A 20,621-nucleotide genomic window follows, 5' to 3' on the forward strand; every position below is an offset into this window, starting at 1 on the left:
TACGTAGTACATGGTACTGAGACATAGTGGACAATGAAATATTAATTCCTTTTTCTTCCACTGTTAATGTACAACAGATATAATCACTGACATGGAAAAAATATAGTGGAGTATGCATTAAAACATCTATAATATGTTGTAATAAGTTATACAATAACGTTGCACGGAAATACTTGGATTTTTGAAAATTTATAATTGGGAAGCTGTAAAACTTGCTATTTATATCTAAGTGTGGAAATGTTGACAAAAAAGAAATATATGGGTATAAAGAGTTTAAAATTTTTTGATTGAAAATGTTATTTCACAACTTTTTATAAAACTTACCAATAGTTTAGATTATGGTTTTAAATGCTTTATAGATATCAATTCATTAAATCTTTTTAAGAACTCTATGACATAGTTGTTATTATTTCTTATATTTTATGAATAAGGAAACCAAGGCAAAGAGGTTGCCCAAAGTCATACAGACACAAAGTAGTAGAGCTTGGATTCAAACCCTAGCAGTCTGGTTCCAGAGTCCATGCCCTTAACATATACTGCACTTCCTCTAAAAGAAATAGGAGTTTTTAAATATTGCCTCAATATTCACATTATTCTAAATATATCTCTTCCCTTCATTTATTCAGTGAGACATTTGTATTTTATATTTCTATTCTTTTAAATAGCTGTCATGGATACACTGGTAGAAGATGATATCTGCATTCTGAATCATGAAAAAGCCCACAGGAGAGATACAGTAACTCCAGTCTCAATATTTTCGGGAGATGAGTCTGTTGCTTCACATTTTGCCCTAGTCACTGCATATGAAGACATCAAAAAACGACTAAAGGATTCAGAGAAAGAGAACTCTTTCTTAAAGAAAAGAGTAAGATTTTTGGAAGAAAAGGTAATTATTAACTTCATTATGTTTTATAACTTAAATCAAAATTTTTGAAATTTTAAATATTTTTCTGTCCTGTCTTCCATGGTTGTACTAAATTTCCAAGAATAACTCACTGCTAATTTCAAAACCCTGGGCATTGTACCTATCGTACTGTGTTTTTACATGTCATGAGCTGGGTGAATATTTTTAGAATAGGATTTAGCAACTTTGAAGGAATATATGCCAAATATTTTTCCTTACCTCCTTTTTTCAGATTGCCTCACTTCATAACTGTATGTATTTTCTTGATTTTAAAATCTGTGCAAAAATGGTAAGCCAGTAAAGGAAATTAAGTGTCAAGGAAGAAGCTCCAGGAACACTGTTCTAATATGTTTAATAATGTCTTTACCAGGACTTACATCTTCTTTACCCCAACATTCTCTTTTGCTTTAAAACACACATAATAAGAATAATGCTTTTTAACTGATAAATTAATCTCTTCTATTTACATTTTTCATGAAGAAACTTGACATTCTTAAATGTAGACTATATAAGCAAGGTAGTTGATTCATTTATAAATCAGATCTGCTTGGCTTTGTGTATTGGGAAAATCTTCCTCACTCACCCATTTATTTTTGAGTTTTAACTTTGTTTCTTCAGAACAGATCAGTATATTCATATTTTACAAACAACACCTTCTACAAAGGGGGAAGGAAATGGATTATCTTGTTATGAAAACTTGAAGATGGAGCTTGGTAGAGTTTAATTCATTTGGGGGAATAAAAAAAGGCGAGTCAGTTGTAAAAATAACCATAATTTCGGTGTATTCATATGAATTTTCTTTAATGATTAAACTTGTGTCATACAGGGATAGAGTAAGAAAAGGTAACATTTTGAGCTCATAGCTATGTATATTTTAAAATTCAGAAGAAAAATGTGATTTGGTATAGTTAACATTGGAAATATTTCTGTACTTTGTGACCAACAATCCTATTAATTCCTGTTCTGGAATAATAATAATAGGATTTAATGAACTAACCCACCTAATCTATTCCTTAAAAAGTCAAGTACACCTTAACTTGATACTTTTTTTGATGATGGAAATTAAATACTTGGAAAACACCTAAGTACTATAAAAGAATGATGTACTACTTTTAGTATGACGAATTAATATGTTATAAAACAGATACTACAAAGTATAAAAAATATTAAATAAAAGCATAAAATAAAAGACTTAAAAATATTTATTTTGTACTTTTTTGCTTTCTTAATTAGTAAAGCTTAATTGTCTGAAAGTAAAATGTTCAGTTAATTATCGTCCAGGCTTTATCCCTTCATTACAGTGATTAAAGTAAGATGTGACTGACTTATTTTTTTTTATGTAGAATACCCTCTTAAGCTTTCTCTTCTAATTTTACACCATTAGCTTATAGGAGCTCGATTAGATGAAGAAACAAGTTCTGTGGGACGAGAACAAGTAAATAAAGCTTATCATGCATATCGAGAGGTTTGCATTGATAGAGATAATTTAAAGAACAAACTGGATAAAATGGTAAGTTGGTTTGAAAAGAATGGTATCTACAGAGAACAAACTGAATGGTTGCCAGATTGAAGGGAGGTTGGGGGCGCTGGGTGAAAAAGGTGAAGGACTTAAAAAGTACAAACTGGCAGTTAGAAAATAGTTACAGCATAGGGAATATAGTCAGTAATACTGTAATAACTATGTATGGTGCCAGGTAAGACTAGACTTATCAGGGAATCACTTCATAAATTATATAAATATCTTACCACTATGCTGTATACCTGAAACTAATATTAAATGTCAACTGTAATTGAAAAATACAATAAGAAAAGAAGGATTATATATTGTAAATGAGTTTTCTAAATCAAGAGGTTAAAATTAGAAATAAGAAATATTTACTTATTAAATAAAAAATTGAAAACATACATGCTCAAAGGAAAAGTAGAAATTTTTTAATACTTGCAACTTATTTCTATACAAAGTAAATACTTAGTATATAATGATATTTAGGACTTAAATACATCCAACACTACTAACTTATTCTGAAAAATCATGACATAGTAGAATTTGTCACTGTTTATTAAAAAAAAAAGCCAGTGAATAATATGGTCTAGGTCAGAAAAAGAGATTAGTGAAAAACTGAGTTCATTTTCCCGCCTTGTTTTTAAAAGGCTAGCATCCGTTTTTCAACATCTACCTGAAAATTATATAATACCAACCTATAGATTTTGTTGAATGTAATTTTGCATTTTTCCCACTTAACTAGAATAAAGACAACTCTGAATCTTTGAAAGTATTAAATGAACAACTGCAGTCTAAAGAAGTAGAACTCCTCCAGCTAAGGACAGAAGTGGAAACTCAGCAGGGTAGGCTACTTGTTAAAAATATTCTAACTGGATTAATACATTTTTCCATTCATGTGTTATATCCATGATCAATTTTCTATATCTGTGCTAAGGCCTTAACTTACATTTTTAATTTTTAGGCTGCTATTAATTGCTCTGTTCTGCTTTCACAAAGTATCAACTCCTTTTAACTTTTCCTTAGATATAAATTATACTTTACTAAGAAAAATTTGGTGGTTTTTATTCAGGGCTAGTTTAAGAAAGCAGTAGAAACCCAGCGCTGTCTAAACCTCTTGCCTACTGATATGTCCTGGCTTTACTTCCTGTTGAACTTTTGTCTACTATTAGACACACTGTCATAGAGTCGTTATAATTAACGTTTTGTTTTGTTTTTGTTTTTTAATTTCTGAAGGTTATTGAAATGTACAGAGGAGTTGCTGGAGTGAAAAGTTAGGCCTTGGGGCTATGAGTATTAGCCTGTTCACATGAACATTCTGATGAGACAAGCTGAAAAATAGGCCTCTGAGAGAGCTTTTGATAGGAGATTGAGATGAGATCTCTTAGGGTAGCTGGGTGGGGCCTTTTCTACGTAGATAAACTAAGGAATTAAGTCAAGGGTAAGTCAGTATCCAGTTGTATTGAGTGTCTACAGTGGAAAGGTTATGAATAAAATTGTTCTGATGTAATGTTCTAGGCTTGCTGGTCAAATCTAATATTCGCTCTGAAGAGACTGGATGTGAGCCTCAGTTTATTCACTTCATTAATTTTTATCACTGTTTTAACCTTGACTTAACATAAATAGGTTATTGATCTTTCTACAGTTCTACCATGTGCTTGACTAGTGTTGTATATTTTAAAATTCCAGACTGACAAATTTGTACTTCAGCCTAAACAGAAAATCAGGAATGGGGTGATTAATACATTCTAAAATGAGATTGGTAGATTTCTTATTTTCATTAGTGTAGATCTTTGAAAGTAATTACTGTTCTTCCGTTATCTTCATTTCACTAGCATAACCTTTTTGGAATTGCAGCCAATGTAGAAGACAAATAACAATTTTAATGTCCATCTATTTTGTAGTGATAAGGAATTTAAATCCACCTTCATCAAACTGGGAGGTAGAAAAGTTGAGCTGTGACCTGAAGATCCATGGTTTGGAACAAGAACTGGAACTAATGAGAAAAGAGTGTAACGATCTCAAAATAGAGCTACAAAAAGCCAAACAAACGGTACTACAGAATTATTAAATTGAGAAATTCAGTATTCTGTGTGCATCATATGTATTATTTATAATAAAGTATTAAATCATAATTAACATAAATTGTAACTATTCAGAAGAGTTTACATTCTCTGAAAAATTAACTTTATCTTCCCCATTTTGCTAAAATTTGAGATACTATGTTTAGTAGCATAGTCTCAGAATTTTTTAATTTTGTTGTTTAAAAAAGCTATAATTTTTTAAAAGACTACTATTAGTTTATTAAAGCTGTATTTTCAAACTCTCTTTCTTTCAGTTTCCTCAGATCATTTTTCTCTGTAAAGAGAACTCAGGTTTTAAGTTTCCAATTTTATTTACCTTAATAATTTGACTAATTTAAATACCACAAGAGACAACTTGATTTTTAGAGTTCTTAAAAAAGACTTTAGCGTCCACTAATTTTCAGAAGTCTGATACTTTTAGGACAAGTTTAATTTTCAGCAAATAGCGGAGAATTCGAGAATTTGGGTTGGTGGGGAGGAAACAAAAACCAAAAAAAGCTGAGCAGAAGTGTGGTTAGCTTAAAGTCATCCATTGTAACAAAAGTTGCCCGTCAGGTCCTCAACCAAGAGTCTGTTTACTAATACTTTACACTGGGTTCTAACAAGTTTAGATACATGTTTTCAGATTTCATGACAGATAATGCTGAGGATAAAAAAAGATGACAGAGAAGCAGGGGTGTGTGATAGCAGTGCACCAAATTCAGTTTAAAATAGTTACTAAAAGAAATTGAAAAGCTTAGTAGTTTGAAATCAAATTGCTATCATGTACATTACATACTCATATTAATATTTCAAACTAATGTAACTAGTTAGATAATTATTTCTCAGCTCAACCATTTTGTCCATCAGAGCATTCCAACACTACTGAGGAACTATGTCACCCACCCAGATTCCTCTGGGGTGCCACTAACTGAAAGAGGAACTACTATTAACATTTCCTGACTGCCAGCCAGGAATCACAAGTGTCCTTACATGGAGCTGACAGTTCTCTCATTTCAATAATGTAGTCTTCATTGAGGATGACCACTGGTTAAGAATGAGCCAGGCATTATGAATAATACAGCGTTTTGCCTTGGCTTTGACCCAATGAATTCCTCTGAACTGGACAATGAGAACTTGTTTGGAGTCCTGACTCCAAAAGGAAAACACGTACCACAAAAATTACCGGCAACTCCTGCTAGAGCCAAAATCTTTTTTCCTACTTGACATCTGAAGTTGATTTTCCCAACTCTGAACCTGTGACCAAGTACCACAATTCCTTCAAAGGCGTCCAGGCGTCCTTTCCCACAAGCCTAGTTGCCAATAGCCCTTGAGAGCCTTTTTAAAAAAAAAAAGTGCTTGTAAGTAAAGATCTGTACCTTGAAGCTGTGAATTATAATTGTGTGTGTGTGTGTATATATATTCTACTTGAAATAATCTGACAGGTTTTATAATGGATACGTCCTCATAGAATAGGCAAGTACTATGAAATCATAAAAACGTGGTTCATAATTGTGGTATTGCTTATTAACTGTACAACATTAGGAAAGTCATTTAACTGTTCTAAACTTGTTTTCTATAAAGTAGACATTTAAGTGCCTATTTTTTTCATGAAGGTTAAATTAGATAATACATAAAGCAGTTAGCATAGTGCCTAGGGCATTTAGTATATGAATGTTTTCTCAAAAAAAACCATAATTAGGGTAATCCAGTAAAGCAGTGCTTTTGGGGGTGGTGGGGGGTGGTGTGTGTGTGTGTGTCTGACAGTTCATTTCTTATTAGTTACTCTTTTCCACTAGATGGTGCTAGGGGATAACAATTGCTTTTAGTTTAATTCATCTATCATAAATCACAGAAACAAACTTTTGAAGGTAGAAGAAACCTTACAAAATAAAATCACTTTTACTGCTGATGAAATTGAATCCAAGAGACTAAGAAACTAAGTTGAAGGTGAGATTAGGGGAATATTAAAAAATTAAAAGATTTACTACATGGCTCCCACCTGCTTAGGAATTTATTTTGGGGTGTGGGAGAGACTTAAAAAATGCTACAACTAATATAAGGAAATAAACCAGGAAAAGGAGGAATGGAAATGCTTAATTCATCAAAGGTTCCAAGTTGAAATGTTGTGGGATATGTGCTTTTAAATCTTGTTTCAAAGGTGTTGGTGGTCAGTTTCAGCAGGGGAATCAAAAAGCAAGCCAAGGAAAGACATTTATGTTCACATTAATAATCTTGCTTATATCTACTGCAGCAGATTTGCAGATATTTTTAAGATACTTTCTGTGAAACATAACACTTTCTGAAGTGTGAAATCGCATCCTGCTTGGACATAATAGTGTTTTTTGGTTCAGTTTTTTAAAGTACTTAATTGAACTCAGTTGATTAGTGTTTGGGATTAATGATGTCAAGGTTCCAAGGTCAGTTCCACTATGAGCCTCTTAGACTTTCTGTATCCACCAATATTCCAGCCCTTTATATCCAGAACAGTTGATCTTTTGGAAACAACAGACACCACCAGCAAAAAAGTGGAGGAAACACTGGATCAGTAAAATGGAGTTGGTAGCTGTCTAAGGTAGCTAGTAATATGCCAGTGCTGTAGTGTACTGAAGGTTCGGAGAAGACCTATAGTACAGGAACCTACTTAACTTGACGATTGTTTCCTAAGATTTTGGGCAATGGGCCTGTTTATGTGAAACTCCCACATCATGCAGCACCTGTTAGGAAACAGATCTGTTACTGACTAGCCATGGCAAAGTGATGACAGGCCAGGAACTGGGTCTGAATATTAGAGACAATTCCTTTGTGCTTAATGCTAGTTTACATTAGATTTTTCTGAATTGTTAGGCGGTAACTGGAAAAATGCTTTCAACCCAAATTCAGATTTAAAAAAAAATATTGGCTTTAAGAATGAGGAAGATTTCCATCGTAATATATGTTTAAGTATACACTAATTTACAAAGTAACTAAAAGTGACCTTGATCTGATTCATTTCCTGTGGAGAACAGAAAAGAATTTTTGTCCAAGGTCATGTGCCTTCTTGGTGGTCAAACCTCTCTTAACTAGTAGGCCAGTTCTCTTTCCTCTCTCTATAGGGCTCCCTAATGTGCAGCTTAATTGTTATAGCATTTCGTTGGTATTTAGAGATCTAAAAGTTCTTTAATTCCTATAATAAGAAAACATTTTCATGTTTTACTCTCACAAGTTCAGAGTACTCAACAGCTTTTTAATATTCCACTTTGAAACATATTTAGTTATATAAATAAGAAATAGTAAAATTAAAATCCATTCTCTCAGTTAATACTGGCCACTTCCCCCAATTGAGTTAGTGCCTGTGATAGTCATTTTTATTTGTTATAGACCGTTAAATGAGAATGCATTGTAAACAAGTATGTTACAGAGTTATCTTAAACATAGTAAGTCTACTTTTTAATATCTTTTATAGGTTCTTCCTGTCATATCGACAACCTACAGTACTAAAACTTAAAAGTATATAAGGACTTTATGGAGTCCTTGCTAAATCATTTCCTTATCTATGTGGAAGGAGGAAATTTATACTGATCTTTTAAAACAGCAACCTGTTAAATTCGGAACTTTTCTGTAATAATACGAAAAAGTGATATAACAGTAAAACTCCATTTCTCACGGAATTCATTCAGCTGTACCTTAAATACATATTAATTTATTATTTGTTAACCCTTTTTTGAATAGACTTCAGATTGATGTCTTCAGAAATACATTTTGTAAGATTGTAAGTTCTTTGAAATGAGAGCACTTTTATTTTTTTTTAAAAATTAAAGCATTAATGATTTTAAATAATTGGAAGTGATTTAGAAATACCTGTATCGTTTTGGAGGTTATTCATTAAAATTGAATATAAAATCTAGTTTTACCCTGTACAGTTACAGATGTATTCTGTACATCTGAAACATGTCTCTGGTAATACAAAGTACTCAATAAATAGAATGTAATAATTACAACTTTTATACTGTTTTTTTTTTTAAATGACAGGATCCATATCAGGAAGACAATCTGCAGAGCAGAGATCTCCAAAGACTAAGCATTTCAAGGTATGAACATTCTTCAATATTCAAAAATAATACATTGTTCCGTAGGCCACTTTGGATAGGTACTTAGATTTCTGTTATGATTTAATCTTTAAAACAAATGGATACAATTTGGGTACTGCCTGTAATCGCTGGTCACAATATATAAAAAAGTTTAACTTGTTTAACAATACGCTTGAACTGGAATAGTATAAAGGTGCACTTTGTTATACCTTAAACAGAATTATTGAACATTAATTAACATTTTAGATAGGAAACATTCATTAATATTTTAAGTAGGATTTTAGGTAGTTAGCTGTATAGAAATATTCTGTAATAAATCCTTATTTATTACATGAAGAATTAGACATTTCCATGTACAGTCATATCACTTTGGCTTACGGATAAACTTGGACAGCATTAGTCTTGGGTGTAACATGAATTTTAAGAGAACTATCCTTTTGGGGTAAGAACAAATGTAGCTATCAAAGAGTTCATGTGTGCTACTTCAATCCTATTTATCTCAAATATATATCGTTCATTTTTACTTAAGTAACTTAAGTACTGTTTTAAATTACCTCATAATTTTTGTTTCTGCTATATTAACATCCCCTCTGTCCGTGGATACTTCCATCCAATGAAAAACACTGATTTGACTTCATTGTTTAATCATTTGGCTTCCAAAGTTTACTGACCTAAAGTAAATAATGTGAATTCATACCTTTTCCTATCAAAACCTAATTGAAAAAAATGATCAATTAGGGAAAACAATTTCAGGAAACACCATGCATCCACTCTTGTAGATCCAGGGATAGGCAGACTTTTTCTATAAAGGGCCAGCAGTAAATATTTCAGGCTTTGTGGCCTGAATATTTCAGTCTCCTTTGCAACTACTCGACTCTGCCATTTTAATAACAGTACTTTAATTATGACTTCAATTTTCTTCTAAATTGACAGCAAGGAAGTTGCCCCCCCTTCTGTAAACAATGTGCCTAGTACAATGTCCATGTAAAATGTTTCTCAAAATTGTCTTCTTTGTCAAAGTTATCTGGCTCCCTAGTGCTCAGGTACACTTGTGGTTTTCTCCAAATGGTTTTGCATTTATCTGATGTTAAGTAATATGGATCGCAAAACTGATGAGGTTTCCCTCTTCTGGTTAGGAACTAGAAAACTAAAAACCAAATTTGTGGCTTACACTTGGTAAACTTCATGCATTTTTATGTTAGCCTCATTCCTAACTTACGTATTGTCTTGTTTTTCCTTCACCTTATCATTTATATCTATTTCTTGTTTATAGTCCTGTGTTTTATTAATCTTTCCACTTTTAAGTGGAACCATTCAGATAATAAATTGTTTATTATATTAAGGGGAAAGTACATAGGAATGTTTCCATAAAACCATTAACTAAAAGTTTAGGTTTTTTGTAAGGATTATTCTTCAGTTGTTTGGAAAACTCCCTTTTTTAGAACACATTTTTTTTTTTAAATTTCTTCCAGGCAAATGAGGTACTGTATTGTTTCAACACAGAGTGAACCTTTTTAATTACTAGAGGCTTTTTATATGGTACTCTTCGTATACAGCGTCATTTAACAGTAGCAGCCCTGCTGTCAGAAATTTGGCCAGTGTCCTGCCAAGGGACTGTTTTGGTGTTAGCTTTAGATTGTTGCCCCCTGTACTTAAATCTAGATCTAGGTATAGGGTAAACTAATATTGTGGAACTTCCTCAAATGTAAATCCTTGGTTTAGAAAATATGGATAAGGTTTGTGTTGTTTAAACTGTGCTGTGTTCCCTCAGTGATCATGAAATTTTGTGAGTTAATATGCAAGAGAAGCATTTTAAAAATAAGGAATAAAGCGGAATACAGGCATACCTTAGAGATACGGTGGGTTCAGTTCCAGACCACCGTAATGAAGTAAAGATCACAATAAAGTGATTCACACAATTTTTTTTGGTTTCCTAGTGCTTATAAAAATTATGTTTACACTATACTATATAGTCTTGTTAAATGTGCGGTAGCATATGTCTAACAAAATAATGTACATACCTTAATTTTAAAACTTTATTGCGAAAAAATGTTAACCATCATCTGAGCTTTCGGCAAGTCGTAATCTTTTTGCTGGTGGAGGGAGAGTCTTACCTTCAATTTGTAAGAAACGCAGTATCTGCAAAACGAAATAAAGCAAAGAACAATAAAATGAGGTATGCCTATAGAACATACCAGAGTGTAATATACATAGTAAGGGGGTAAGTATGGTTTCTCGTAACTTGTTTTCATTGGGTTGCAGTGTAAAATGATTGCTTTCTGTGCGTTACGATGAAAAATGTACGAAAGACACTTGTTTGGGGAATCAATAATTGTCAAAATATAAATTTCTAAGTTTCCAGCTCTTGGCTAAAACTATACCATAATTTCATTTTAGTTCCTCTGGGGATATAATAGTTCAGTAAATTTTCAAAGCTAAAGAAAAGTATATATGGCTGAAGTAAAAACATTTTTCATATACAAAGAATATTAATTTCAGTATGACTTAATGAGTGTCAATTAAGAAAACTGGGCTTTTATACAATTTTAGTTGGTAACTAGGATATGTACCCCCTTCTTGAGATGTGTATAAACAGGTTTCATCACATTTAAGATTTAGAGGTATGAAATTTTATACTGGGGCCAAAAAGGTTGTGTTGACAGTGTATTAAGTGTTGCATCTCAGTGTTCAGGTAATTTTATAAGTTCAGTAAATGCATGATGAAGTGATATGAAAAATGTTACCCAAAAAAAGCAGTCCATTATTAGACTGGATAACAAAAAGATGGCTTTGAACAACAGCATGTTAAAGTGAAGTAGGTTCTCTTGAACTTGTTTCCTTATGTAAAATTAGGTTACCCAGTTTGCCAAGTTGGTGTGAGAATGTGGGTAAGGTGCCTAGCACATAATAAATGCTCAAACAACATTATTTTTTGTTTGTTTTTTTAGGGTTCTCATTTGGGATGCTTTAAGTGTTGCATCTCAATGTTCAAGTAATTCTAAAAGTTCTTTACAGACAACCATATATATTACTAGGATTTTGCTTCTATGGCATTTGAAGAAAAACTTAAAGAACTAAGTTCACACTCCCAATTGGAAAGGGGCAGAGTGCAGTTTATAAGTTTCAAATATACCTAGTAAGTAAAGTTAGTTGGAAGTCTGCTAAAGATTGTGGATAACAGCTTGCCTTTTCCAATCTCAAGTAGTGATTTAAATATTTTATTTAAATAGATAGGATTAAAAATAAATTTCTAACACACTTTGAAGATCATAGCACTTTAATATTAATTGTGACGTTTAAAGTAATTGCCATTACTTTGTTATCCACAAGAGGGAGAGCTTATACTTAGTAATAATTTTAGAGTTTTGTATCTGCAGTTTTCAATTCAGGTGACATTAAGGGCAAAAGTAAGACATCATGTTAAACTTGGTGACCTAGTTTTTAGTTTAAACTAATTTATAAGCAGTCTTCATTAAATTGAGTTGGAAAATGTATATTAGACACTGCTTTAACACTTCTATTATAATTGTTTCTCTTTTATTTTACATGATTAGCGATCTTGAATGATTAAATGTTTTTGATATTCGATATTCTAGTATCCAAACACTGTCTTGGGTATTTGCTTTTCTTTTCTCCAAGTCAGGTCCTGATTTATCATCTCATGCCGATAATAAAACTATTTTTAAGCTGTATTATTCCTGTCATGACTGTCTGCATGAATTAGCACATGTCAGTGTTTATACTTACTGCTACATAACATGAATAACTCTTTGAAAAGCATACTGAATGCCCAGAATTGTACCAAGGAACCAACAACTCTATCACATTTAAGACAGGTTCCTATGTGAAACATACGCTGTACCACACATCTCAGATGTTTACAGGTGAAGTAAAGGTGGTTAACTAATTTTTGTGAAGTAATTATTTCACACCTATCAAAAATCTGCAAAAATCCCTGTGATTTTAATAGACAAGCAAGTAGGTTTTTCTCAAAAACAGTATAAAGTTTATTCTGCTGCTTCTATTAAAAGAATTGTAGTCTGAGTCGAATTGGTATTTTGAGAAAAATGTATGTAACCTTACATAATTCAAAAGAATTCTGTGTTTTAACTATATCTGTTACTTCTGTAATTAGAAAAGGATATTAGATTTAGATATCATGAGTGTTATCCCTTAAAAATTTATTGAGAAGTTTTTGTTTATAGCTAGACAAAAATTGAAGCATGAAATGACATGCTTGTCTAATTTGATTTCATCATTACTAAAATTACACTAATATCTTTAAGAAGCAATAATAGTTGTTTGAACACCATGAGATCGATTGTTCTTAACATTTAAATCAGTGCATTTTACCCTTTATAAAACATAATAGTTGTATTTCTGAAAAGTAGTGTAAATTTGAATGCCTGAAAATTTACTTTTAAAAGTAATGAGATGGGACTTTTTTATGTACTCTAGTACAACAAAGAAAGAATGTATGTTGAAGATTTCGGTTTATTTAATTAGCAATTAAACTAAAAAGGAAGAAAATCATTAATATCCAAATAAGAACGGTTAATGGAAGAAGAAACTTACAAAAATTAGGTTTAAAATAACTAACATAATTTCTCAGATAATTGAGGTAAAATACTTTTAATTATAAAAACGAGAGGCATTTGTAAAGAAGTTTTGTTTGTTTGTTTTTTTCTGATTCATATAATCCTCTCTCTCTAGCTTCTTTTCCCTTACCAGGAAATCATCTGGCTCTTCATGTCTTGTGCTGTCATGTCACATTGGTTTAGAACCAACAATATGAGACAGCCCAGTCAGACATAAAAGAATGGAATGCATGAAACTTCAATTTTACTTTAGTAGGGCTTGGGTATACATTCAGCAGTTGATAACAGCATTTCAATTCACAATGTCAAAACGGAATAATCATAAAGTAAATACAAATATAAAACCCATACATGAATGAATATCACTTTAGTCCTTACTATTAAATACATCACCACCACTGTACTATAGGGCTACTATAAAATCTTAATTCTGAAGTGAAAGCTGTAAGAAACTCAGTGGTTAGAATACTTAATTTTTATAATACCCTTCTATCTAGTATAGTTAATTGTTAGAAATTAGGTCAATTATTATGAATAAGGTCTTTTCACTTGTTGCAATGCCCTAGTTAAATATCTTTCAATTATTTAACAAGGAAGTTTTAATTTACATCATCTCAAAACTAATTCAAGCAGAAATGCAGATATTATTTCTATTTTATTCTCTTCTGTCCATAATGAATAATAACCATTAACTTTTTTTAAAAAACCCTGTATTTCAGTGATAATATGCAGAATGCATACTGGGAACTGAAGAGAGAAATGTCCAATTTACATCTGGTGACTCAAGTACAAGCTGAACTACTAAGAAAACTGAAAAACCCAACTGTAATCAAGAAAGGCGAGTAAATGTTTGCCGGAAACCACTGATTCCAGCCAAACTGCTTGAAAAGCAACTAGCTATCCTATCTTATCAAAATCTCATCAATTGAGTTTGATAAGCCAAAGTATACATAGTATGTTCACAGCCTCCCCATTTTTTGCTTTGGCTTCAGTCTCATACTGGTCAACTTCACACATAAAGGTGTTGCTGATGTGTTTTTTCTTCAGTACTGTATTCTTTTCCCCTTGTGGCTTTTTTCTCAGCCAAGTGTTGCTTATGTGTATAAGGCTGAGGTGTTAAGTTTGCTCTAGTTGACCTTTTACCACAACTACTTCATATATTTAAAAGAAAAAGACACCAAGACACCAAAAGCTATTTTTCATTACAGAATACACCAAAGACCTAGGTCTTTAAATTGTTCTGAAAAAAGTCACTTTGATTCATTATCTGGTTGTTTTCATTTTTTGTAAACTTAATTTTTCTTTCCTTCCATAAAGGATAGATTGTTTAGAAGAGAGATTAGGTGTTCTTCTCTTATCCCTTTCAACCAAACAAAAATTTTCATTGCTTTGCCTTTCGTTTTTAACTGCTTGGCTGACTAAACTTTCTGAGTTTTGTGTTCACTAGTAGTGGTTACTTTGCCAAAGCTATTTTTATACCTCAGAACAAAATGAGTGCATTTTACCCGTTATTACGTAATAGTTGTATTTCTCAAAAGTTATTTAATACAAATTTGAATGCCCTAAAATTTAATTTTTGAAGTAATGCGATGTGACTTTTTATGAAAAATAATCACCATCGAATTTAAAATTGTTACTTGCACTCAGATTGTCCCTAAAGAGGGCACAAGAGAATTGTATTTTATTAATAGTTCTCCTCAGGAGTGTACGCTAGTGGGGGGAAATGTTGCACATTGGGAAGGAAAACTAAATTCAGAATCCCTTTCAATTTCTAGAGAGTTAGTTACTTACGAATCAGGCAAGATAATATGGTGCTTTGGCAGGCCCTAACTTAATGGTTCATTTTGTCTTTGAGTTTCCCAGTGGCCAGGGTTACACAGACGGCAACTATGAGTTGATGGTACAAAATAAGACTTCTTTTAAAAGGGAGTCACAGAGTAATTTTGCAGTGAGTTTTCAGTATGGCTCTTTGTTTTTAAAATAAATATAACTCCAAAATAATAAAGGAGAAATGTTCTTTCCATATTTAGAAATGGCTCATCTTGTGTCACTCCTGAGCTGGTGAATGATAACTCTTGTAGTTCTTTGAACCGTAAGTTTTCTAGCACATTTCCTATGACAGTGGCAGGCTCGAGGCCACCACCACTCACCACAAAACTCAGTGCTCTCAGGAGTACACAGAGATGAGACGAGACCACCTTTTCTCCTGACCTACATAGCTAGCACTCTGGTCCAGAAGCTGAGCACCGTTACTTCCAGTTCTCCCAAACTCCTATCCCTCCTTTCAAGAAAAAAGGCTTTCATTTTATAATATGGTTCAATTTCTCCTAAAACTACATAGAGTCAAGCCTAGCTTGCAATTGACATCCTTCTTGGACTTATGTTAAATTTATCTTTTCTGCCCTGGCAGCACTGGAGGGGGAGAAAAGGTTCATACACTACCACTGCCCTGGCTGTGGCTAAATATCTCCAGCGCAGTTTGTCTTCTAAACCATTACACTGCACTAAAGATATTTTTTGTTTTGCTCTTTTTTTTTACTTGGATTATACTGTGACCATATCAGAATGTACATTCACCATTATATGTGTTTTATAAGAAACAGGATTATTTATAGCTTTCATTTAAACTTATAAAAGCCCTTGAATATGTATTATTTGGGTCTCACCAATTCACAATATAATTATTTCTGAAAAAATTTACTTTTGGACTACCTACTGAAAAAAGATTTGAATATAAGTAAAGGAATATTACATTTAACAAAGAAATTACTAAAACTTAGAAACAGTTTTCTTAGTCTCCACTGAAGTAAGGAGCTTGCAAGTCTTCTCTAGCTACATTAAGAGTCAAGAACAGGATGTTTATTTGTATTTTAACTTTATTGGTTTCCAACTTTTTAAAAGATTCAATTCTCCATCTTTAATAACTCGATACAGTTGGAACAGGAGTAGAGAAGTAACACCTGCAGCCGTGAAGTGACTTACCTAAAGTCACAATGGCAGTAAACAGCTGATCCAGAATTAGAACTCAGATCATTTGTCATCTATCTTGAAGTCACAGTGCCCCACTGATCACACTAACTTGGAAATGTTAATTTTATTGCCAGTTACAAATTCAGCCATGTTAATGAAGTGTTACATACTTTACGACCACAGATGCCATGGCAACTGACATTTGGCCTGTGATTTCTTTTTAGCCTGCACCGCAGTAGGATGCTTGGAAGACCCTGGGAAAGACAGCACAAAACTGCACTTGACGAATTTTACTGCAACATATACAAAACATCCCCCTCTGTCACCAGATGGCAAAACTCTGTGTCATACCACATCTTCCCCTTCACCGGGAGATATAAAGGTTCTACAAGAGAAAGCAGTTCTCCAAGCATGGACCGACAACAAGCGACCCCTTCCTCATGCTGGTACAAACTTTCAGGAGCACAATTCTTATGGCAGAAATTCTCCGGAAGATACTTCTTGGGTGTTCCCAAGCCCTCCTAAATCAAGTGAGACAGCATTTGGGGAAACTAAAAATAAAACTTTACCTTTACCCAACCTGCCACCACAGCATTACCTGGATCAACATAATCAAAACTGCCTTTATAAGAATTAATTCTGAAGACATTCAGCATTTGGTCATGAGGTTGCTGTATTTCCCACAATGATTCTCTTGAGAAATTATTTAACAAACTGACAGTGTGTTTTGATTAAACTTTTGCAGAGTTCTTCAGCATACACATTTGCACATACTGTACCATGTTATGTAGTTGATTTTCCAGTATGAAAGAGCTACCCTTCAGCTTCGTGGCTAAGAATCAGATATATATTACTAATAAATAAACTTAAGGTGTTTCAAAAAGACCTTTGAAATAGTAAATTTCTGCCTCTCACATAAAGAATGTAATGGAAAGTTTTTAGACGTGGTTTACAAAGCATGTGAAATGCCGACATAGCTATTCATTAAAAATAGGAGGCCATTAATATCAAAAATCATACAAGTTGCATAAAGGAGCAAATGGCAGTGTGAATAGGTTATATTTCTGTTGACCTAGTGCATAAAAATAGGAAAAATATACTAGTATGTAGGTTACTCCATCTCTATATGCTATTGTATTTCAAAGTTTAAGATTTAAAATCATTTTTTATCACAATGTTGATAAAATTTAGAGTTGCAATTTGAATTTTAAGACTTGAAGTAACCTGATCACTGAAGCCAACTTTATTCTGTCAACATCCCTCAAGTCCTACTTGAAAAGTGATGAAATAGTTGAAAATCTGTGTGGTATGTGAATAAACTATTATAATCCTATACGTCATCTAATTAGAAGTAGAAAGAACATCACAAAGGTTTTAATCTAATCTGTCCCTTCGGTGGTCCATAATGAAAATTTAAATGTGTGTGTAACTAAATTCATTTTCCTCAAAGAGTCTACATCTGCGTGTTACATACAGCAGCTTATAAATTGTTAGACTTTGTTTTGAAATGTAACATTTTACTCATTGAATGAATATTAATTAACTGAATTAGGAATTTTCATTCTGAAAACCAAATTCTGTACTGTACTGATACAACATCCCCAAACTTTTGATTCTAAGTGGCCATTCATTTATAAGCAGGTAAGCAAATAACAAGGATGGCTTCACATGAACACTTATCTAAATTCTTCCAGGGTTACAGTATTAAGAACATTAATAATATAATGTATTACTTGTTTCATACATCCTTTGCCTAAGATAAAGTGTTTCATGTAGGAGGCCTTTATCCTTTTTGATAGACAGTTTCAAATATCTTGAACTCAAAAGAATATCTCAGATCTCTTCTATATTAACTGAATAGCATACATACATAAACAGTGTTCACTATTCACCAGATATTTTTGTCTTTCTATTATCTTACTCACTTATTCAAGCTTGTCTGTGATTAATGGAATTGGTGTCAGATGCTGGAATTTATTCTGACCAATGAACACAGCTGACTCAAGGGAGTAGAATCTCCTGCCAAGTAATAGAACAAAACACAATATGCATAAAACAAATACGAGACTCCAGGCTTTAGCTGAAGGAAGCAACTACCTGTGTAATATCAAAGCAACAGAAACTATTTCTCATGTGGCTGCATAGGTTGTATATTGTATCTAATCTCTAATGTAACTTACTGGTTTTCCTTTTTTAAAACCAAGATTGGAAATTTTACTTTGTAAAGAAAATAAGTCGTATGAAATAATGGCTTAATGTTTTGAACAATGCCAAGAAATTGTTTAATTAAAATAAATTATTTTTGTTTCAAATTGAAGTATGTGAAATTTTGTCCTTGCCTATATATTCCAAGGTCAAGTACTAACTGTTTGTTGTGAATTTGATTCATATAATAGACATTTGTTAAACCAACTTCTTTTGAGTGGAGAAAATGCTTTCTCATTTAAACAATAGGGTAGCTATCAAACAGGCTAGAAAGTCAGTAGTTGATATTCTTGGCAGTTTAAAGTGCTAAATAAATATGTAAGACTTCAAGAAACCGTAACCAAAAATTGTTTTTACCCAGTCATAAATTTTTAAATGTACACTTTATTATCATCTCTTTTTTAGGTAAGACTGAAAGAGAAATAAGAATGGTCCATGTGTAGCCTACATACTTGCTCCACAGGGCTTCCCTTAAAAATTTCTTTAATCTTTAGATATTTTTAAATGATAATCCAGTTCAGCAGCATATCCATAACTCAAAATGAGAACATAGCTAACAACAACAAAAGTCATTTATTCCTTCCTCCTGATCCCTTATTAGCTAAAAGAAAATTTCCATCTCTAAAAGGAAACAGGTTCTGCCAAAATGGAACTTAATTAAGGACATAACTATGTGAAACATTAGAAAACGAAAATAGGGGAAAACTCAGATTTAAAAAACTAAAGGACTGAATCATGTAAAAACAAAGTAATGATCTTACCCAGAAAGGCTACTTAGAAAAGGTAGATCTTACAGAGTAAAAAACCTGTGGATTATCACGTAACAAAATAACACCAGAGGCATGAATGAGCAAGCAAGACAACAACTGAGGCAGATGTACCAGTTGGAGAAAGACTTGAGTGTGGATAGGCATGGGTATTCTGAAAGCTATGATGAACAGTTTGGTTTCTGACATAATAAAGATGAACGTGTACTATATAATTTGTCTAGCACCTGTGGGGAAAGGGACATCTACGTAAGTGAGTTTTCCACATGAAATTGAAGTTGACCCCTCTGATTCTAATCAAAATTATAAAATAGCCACAAAGTGTATATTTCACTTGCTTTTTCAAGTAAATGTTTTCCCTTTCCGTTTGAGTCATTAAAAACAAAATTTGAGGTCCTGTGCTCCTAGGAAATCCACCAATGCCAAAAGGCTAACAGAAGAATATAGGCTTACCCCTTTGCTACTGGGCCTTTAGGTGTCTATTTCCTTTGCTTTTCACTGTTCTAGTAATCGCCCTTGTTTTGATCTGTGGCCTGGAACAATGGTTTCTTTGGATTTCGATTAAGACTAAATAGTTGTTTGAGTGGCTCACTCGGAAAAATGTGGAACTTGAACATGCCATTGGTTCTTTAGGGTCCTATTTGCTATTTGTGTTAACTAAGTTTCAAAAAAGTCTTTTAGAGCTATTTGATGGGATTGGGGCCAAAGTTAAACACTCCTGGTAGGTACTAATTTCTATTTGTGATTTTAATGAGAACTATGTAAACATATACAAAATTTACTTACCTAGAAAGTGGTCAGAATGGCTGGGGTGAAGAGTTAATAGCTCATGGGGAAAAAAAAGAGCAACTTTTAATATTAAAGCTCAACCTGGGACCAAATTATTGCATTGGGATAGAATTTTTTTACATTAGCTCTTGAAACCATTACTATGTTACAAAATGGTCATTCACACTTATAAAAAAAGACTTTTTAAAAAAGATTTTCAGTAGCCACATTAACAGGTCAAGTCACTTAAAAATACATTTTAGGAAATTTTTCATCAAAGATGTTAAGTAAAATTAATTCATCTTTAAGTACTTATCTACCATCTTTACGAGGTTGGACAATGAAGTTCACAAACTCATCCTAGAAAAAGTGCTACATACCTCATTGCTGAATATCACTATGGTCACCTTCCAAGTACTCCCCTTGGGAAACTATGCACTGACGCCAGTGCCTAGTCCACCCTTCAAAGCAATTGTGGAACTCTTTTTCTGGGATGACCACCAGAATTGTATTACCCTTGATGTCCTGAATGTCACCAAAACGTCTTCCTTTCAATATTTCCTTTATCTTCAGGTAAAGAGAGAAGTTACTGGGGGCCAGATGAAGTGAGTAGGGAGGGTGTTCCAATATAGTTATTTGTTTACTGGCGAAAAACTCCCTCACAGACAGTGCCATGTGAGCTGGTCATTGTTGTGATGCAAGAGCCACGAAATCTTGGTGAAAAGTTCAGGTCATTTTCGTCTTTTTCACACAGCCTTTTCATCACTTCCAAATA

The 20,621-nt window shown here is 32.9% G+C and overlaps 2 protein-coding genes across 3 annotated transcripts in view; one reads left to right on the forward strand and one right to left on the reverse strand.

The window, feature by feature from the left end:
- The window catches only part of ZCWPW2 (zinc finger CW-type and PWWP domain containing 2), a 122,208-nt gene extending 122,183 nt beyond the window's left edge, over positions 1–25 (reverse strand). Inside the window, exon 1 of the mRNA XM_033131767.1 lies at positions 4–25. Within this exon, the coding sequence (XP_032987658.1) occupies positions 4–25 (22 nt within the window). The remainder of the gene's footprint in view (positions 1–3) is intronic.
- Positions 1–18,493, forward strand: part of AZI2 (5-azacytidine induced 2) — a 25,437-nt gene extending 6,944 nt beyond the window's left edge. Inside the window, exons 2-8 of one of the 2 annotated variants that reach the window (XM_033131951.1) lie at positions 666–886; positions 2,289–2,414; positions 3,151–3,250; positions 4,310–4,458; positions 8,480–8,538; positions 13,856–13,974; positions 16,331–18,440. In XM_033131951.1, coding sequence (XP_032987842.1) covers positions 671–886; positions 2,289–2,414; positions 3,151–3,250; positions 4,310–4,458; positions 8,480–8,538; positions 13,856–13,974; positions 16,331–16,743 — 1,182 coding nt within the window. In that variant the 5' untranslated portion in view covers positions 666–670 and the 3' untranslated portion in view covers positions 16,744–18,440. Of the gene's footprint in view, positions 1–665; positions 887–2,288; positions 2,415–3,150; positions 3,251–4,309; positions 4,459–8,479; positions 8,539–13,855; positions 13,975–16,330 lie in introns of both variants that reach the window. The other variant, XM_033131952.1, reaches the window with a different exon arrangement.
- Positions 18,494–20,621: the final 2,128 nt, after the last annotated feature.

Source organism: Rhinolophus ferrumequinum, chromosome 17 (genome assembly GCF_004115265.2).
Source record: "Rhinolophus ferrumequinum isolate MPI-CBG mRhiFer1 chromosome 17, mRhiFer1_v1.p, whole genome shotgun sequence".
NCBI lineage: Eukaryota > Metazoa > Chordata > Mammalia > Chiroptera > Rhinolophidae > Rhinolophus > Rhinolophus ferrumequinum.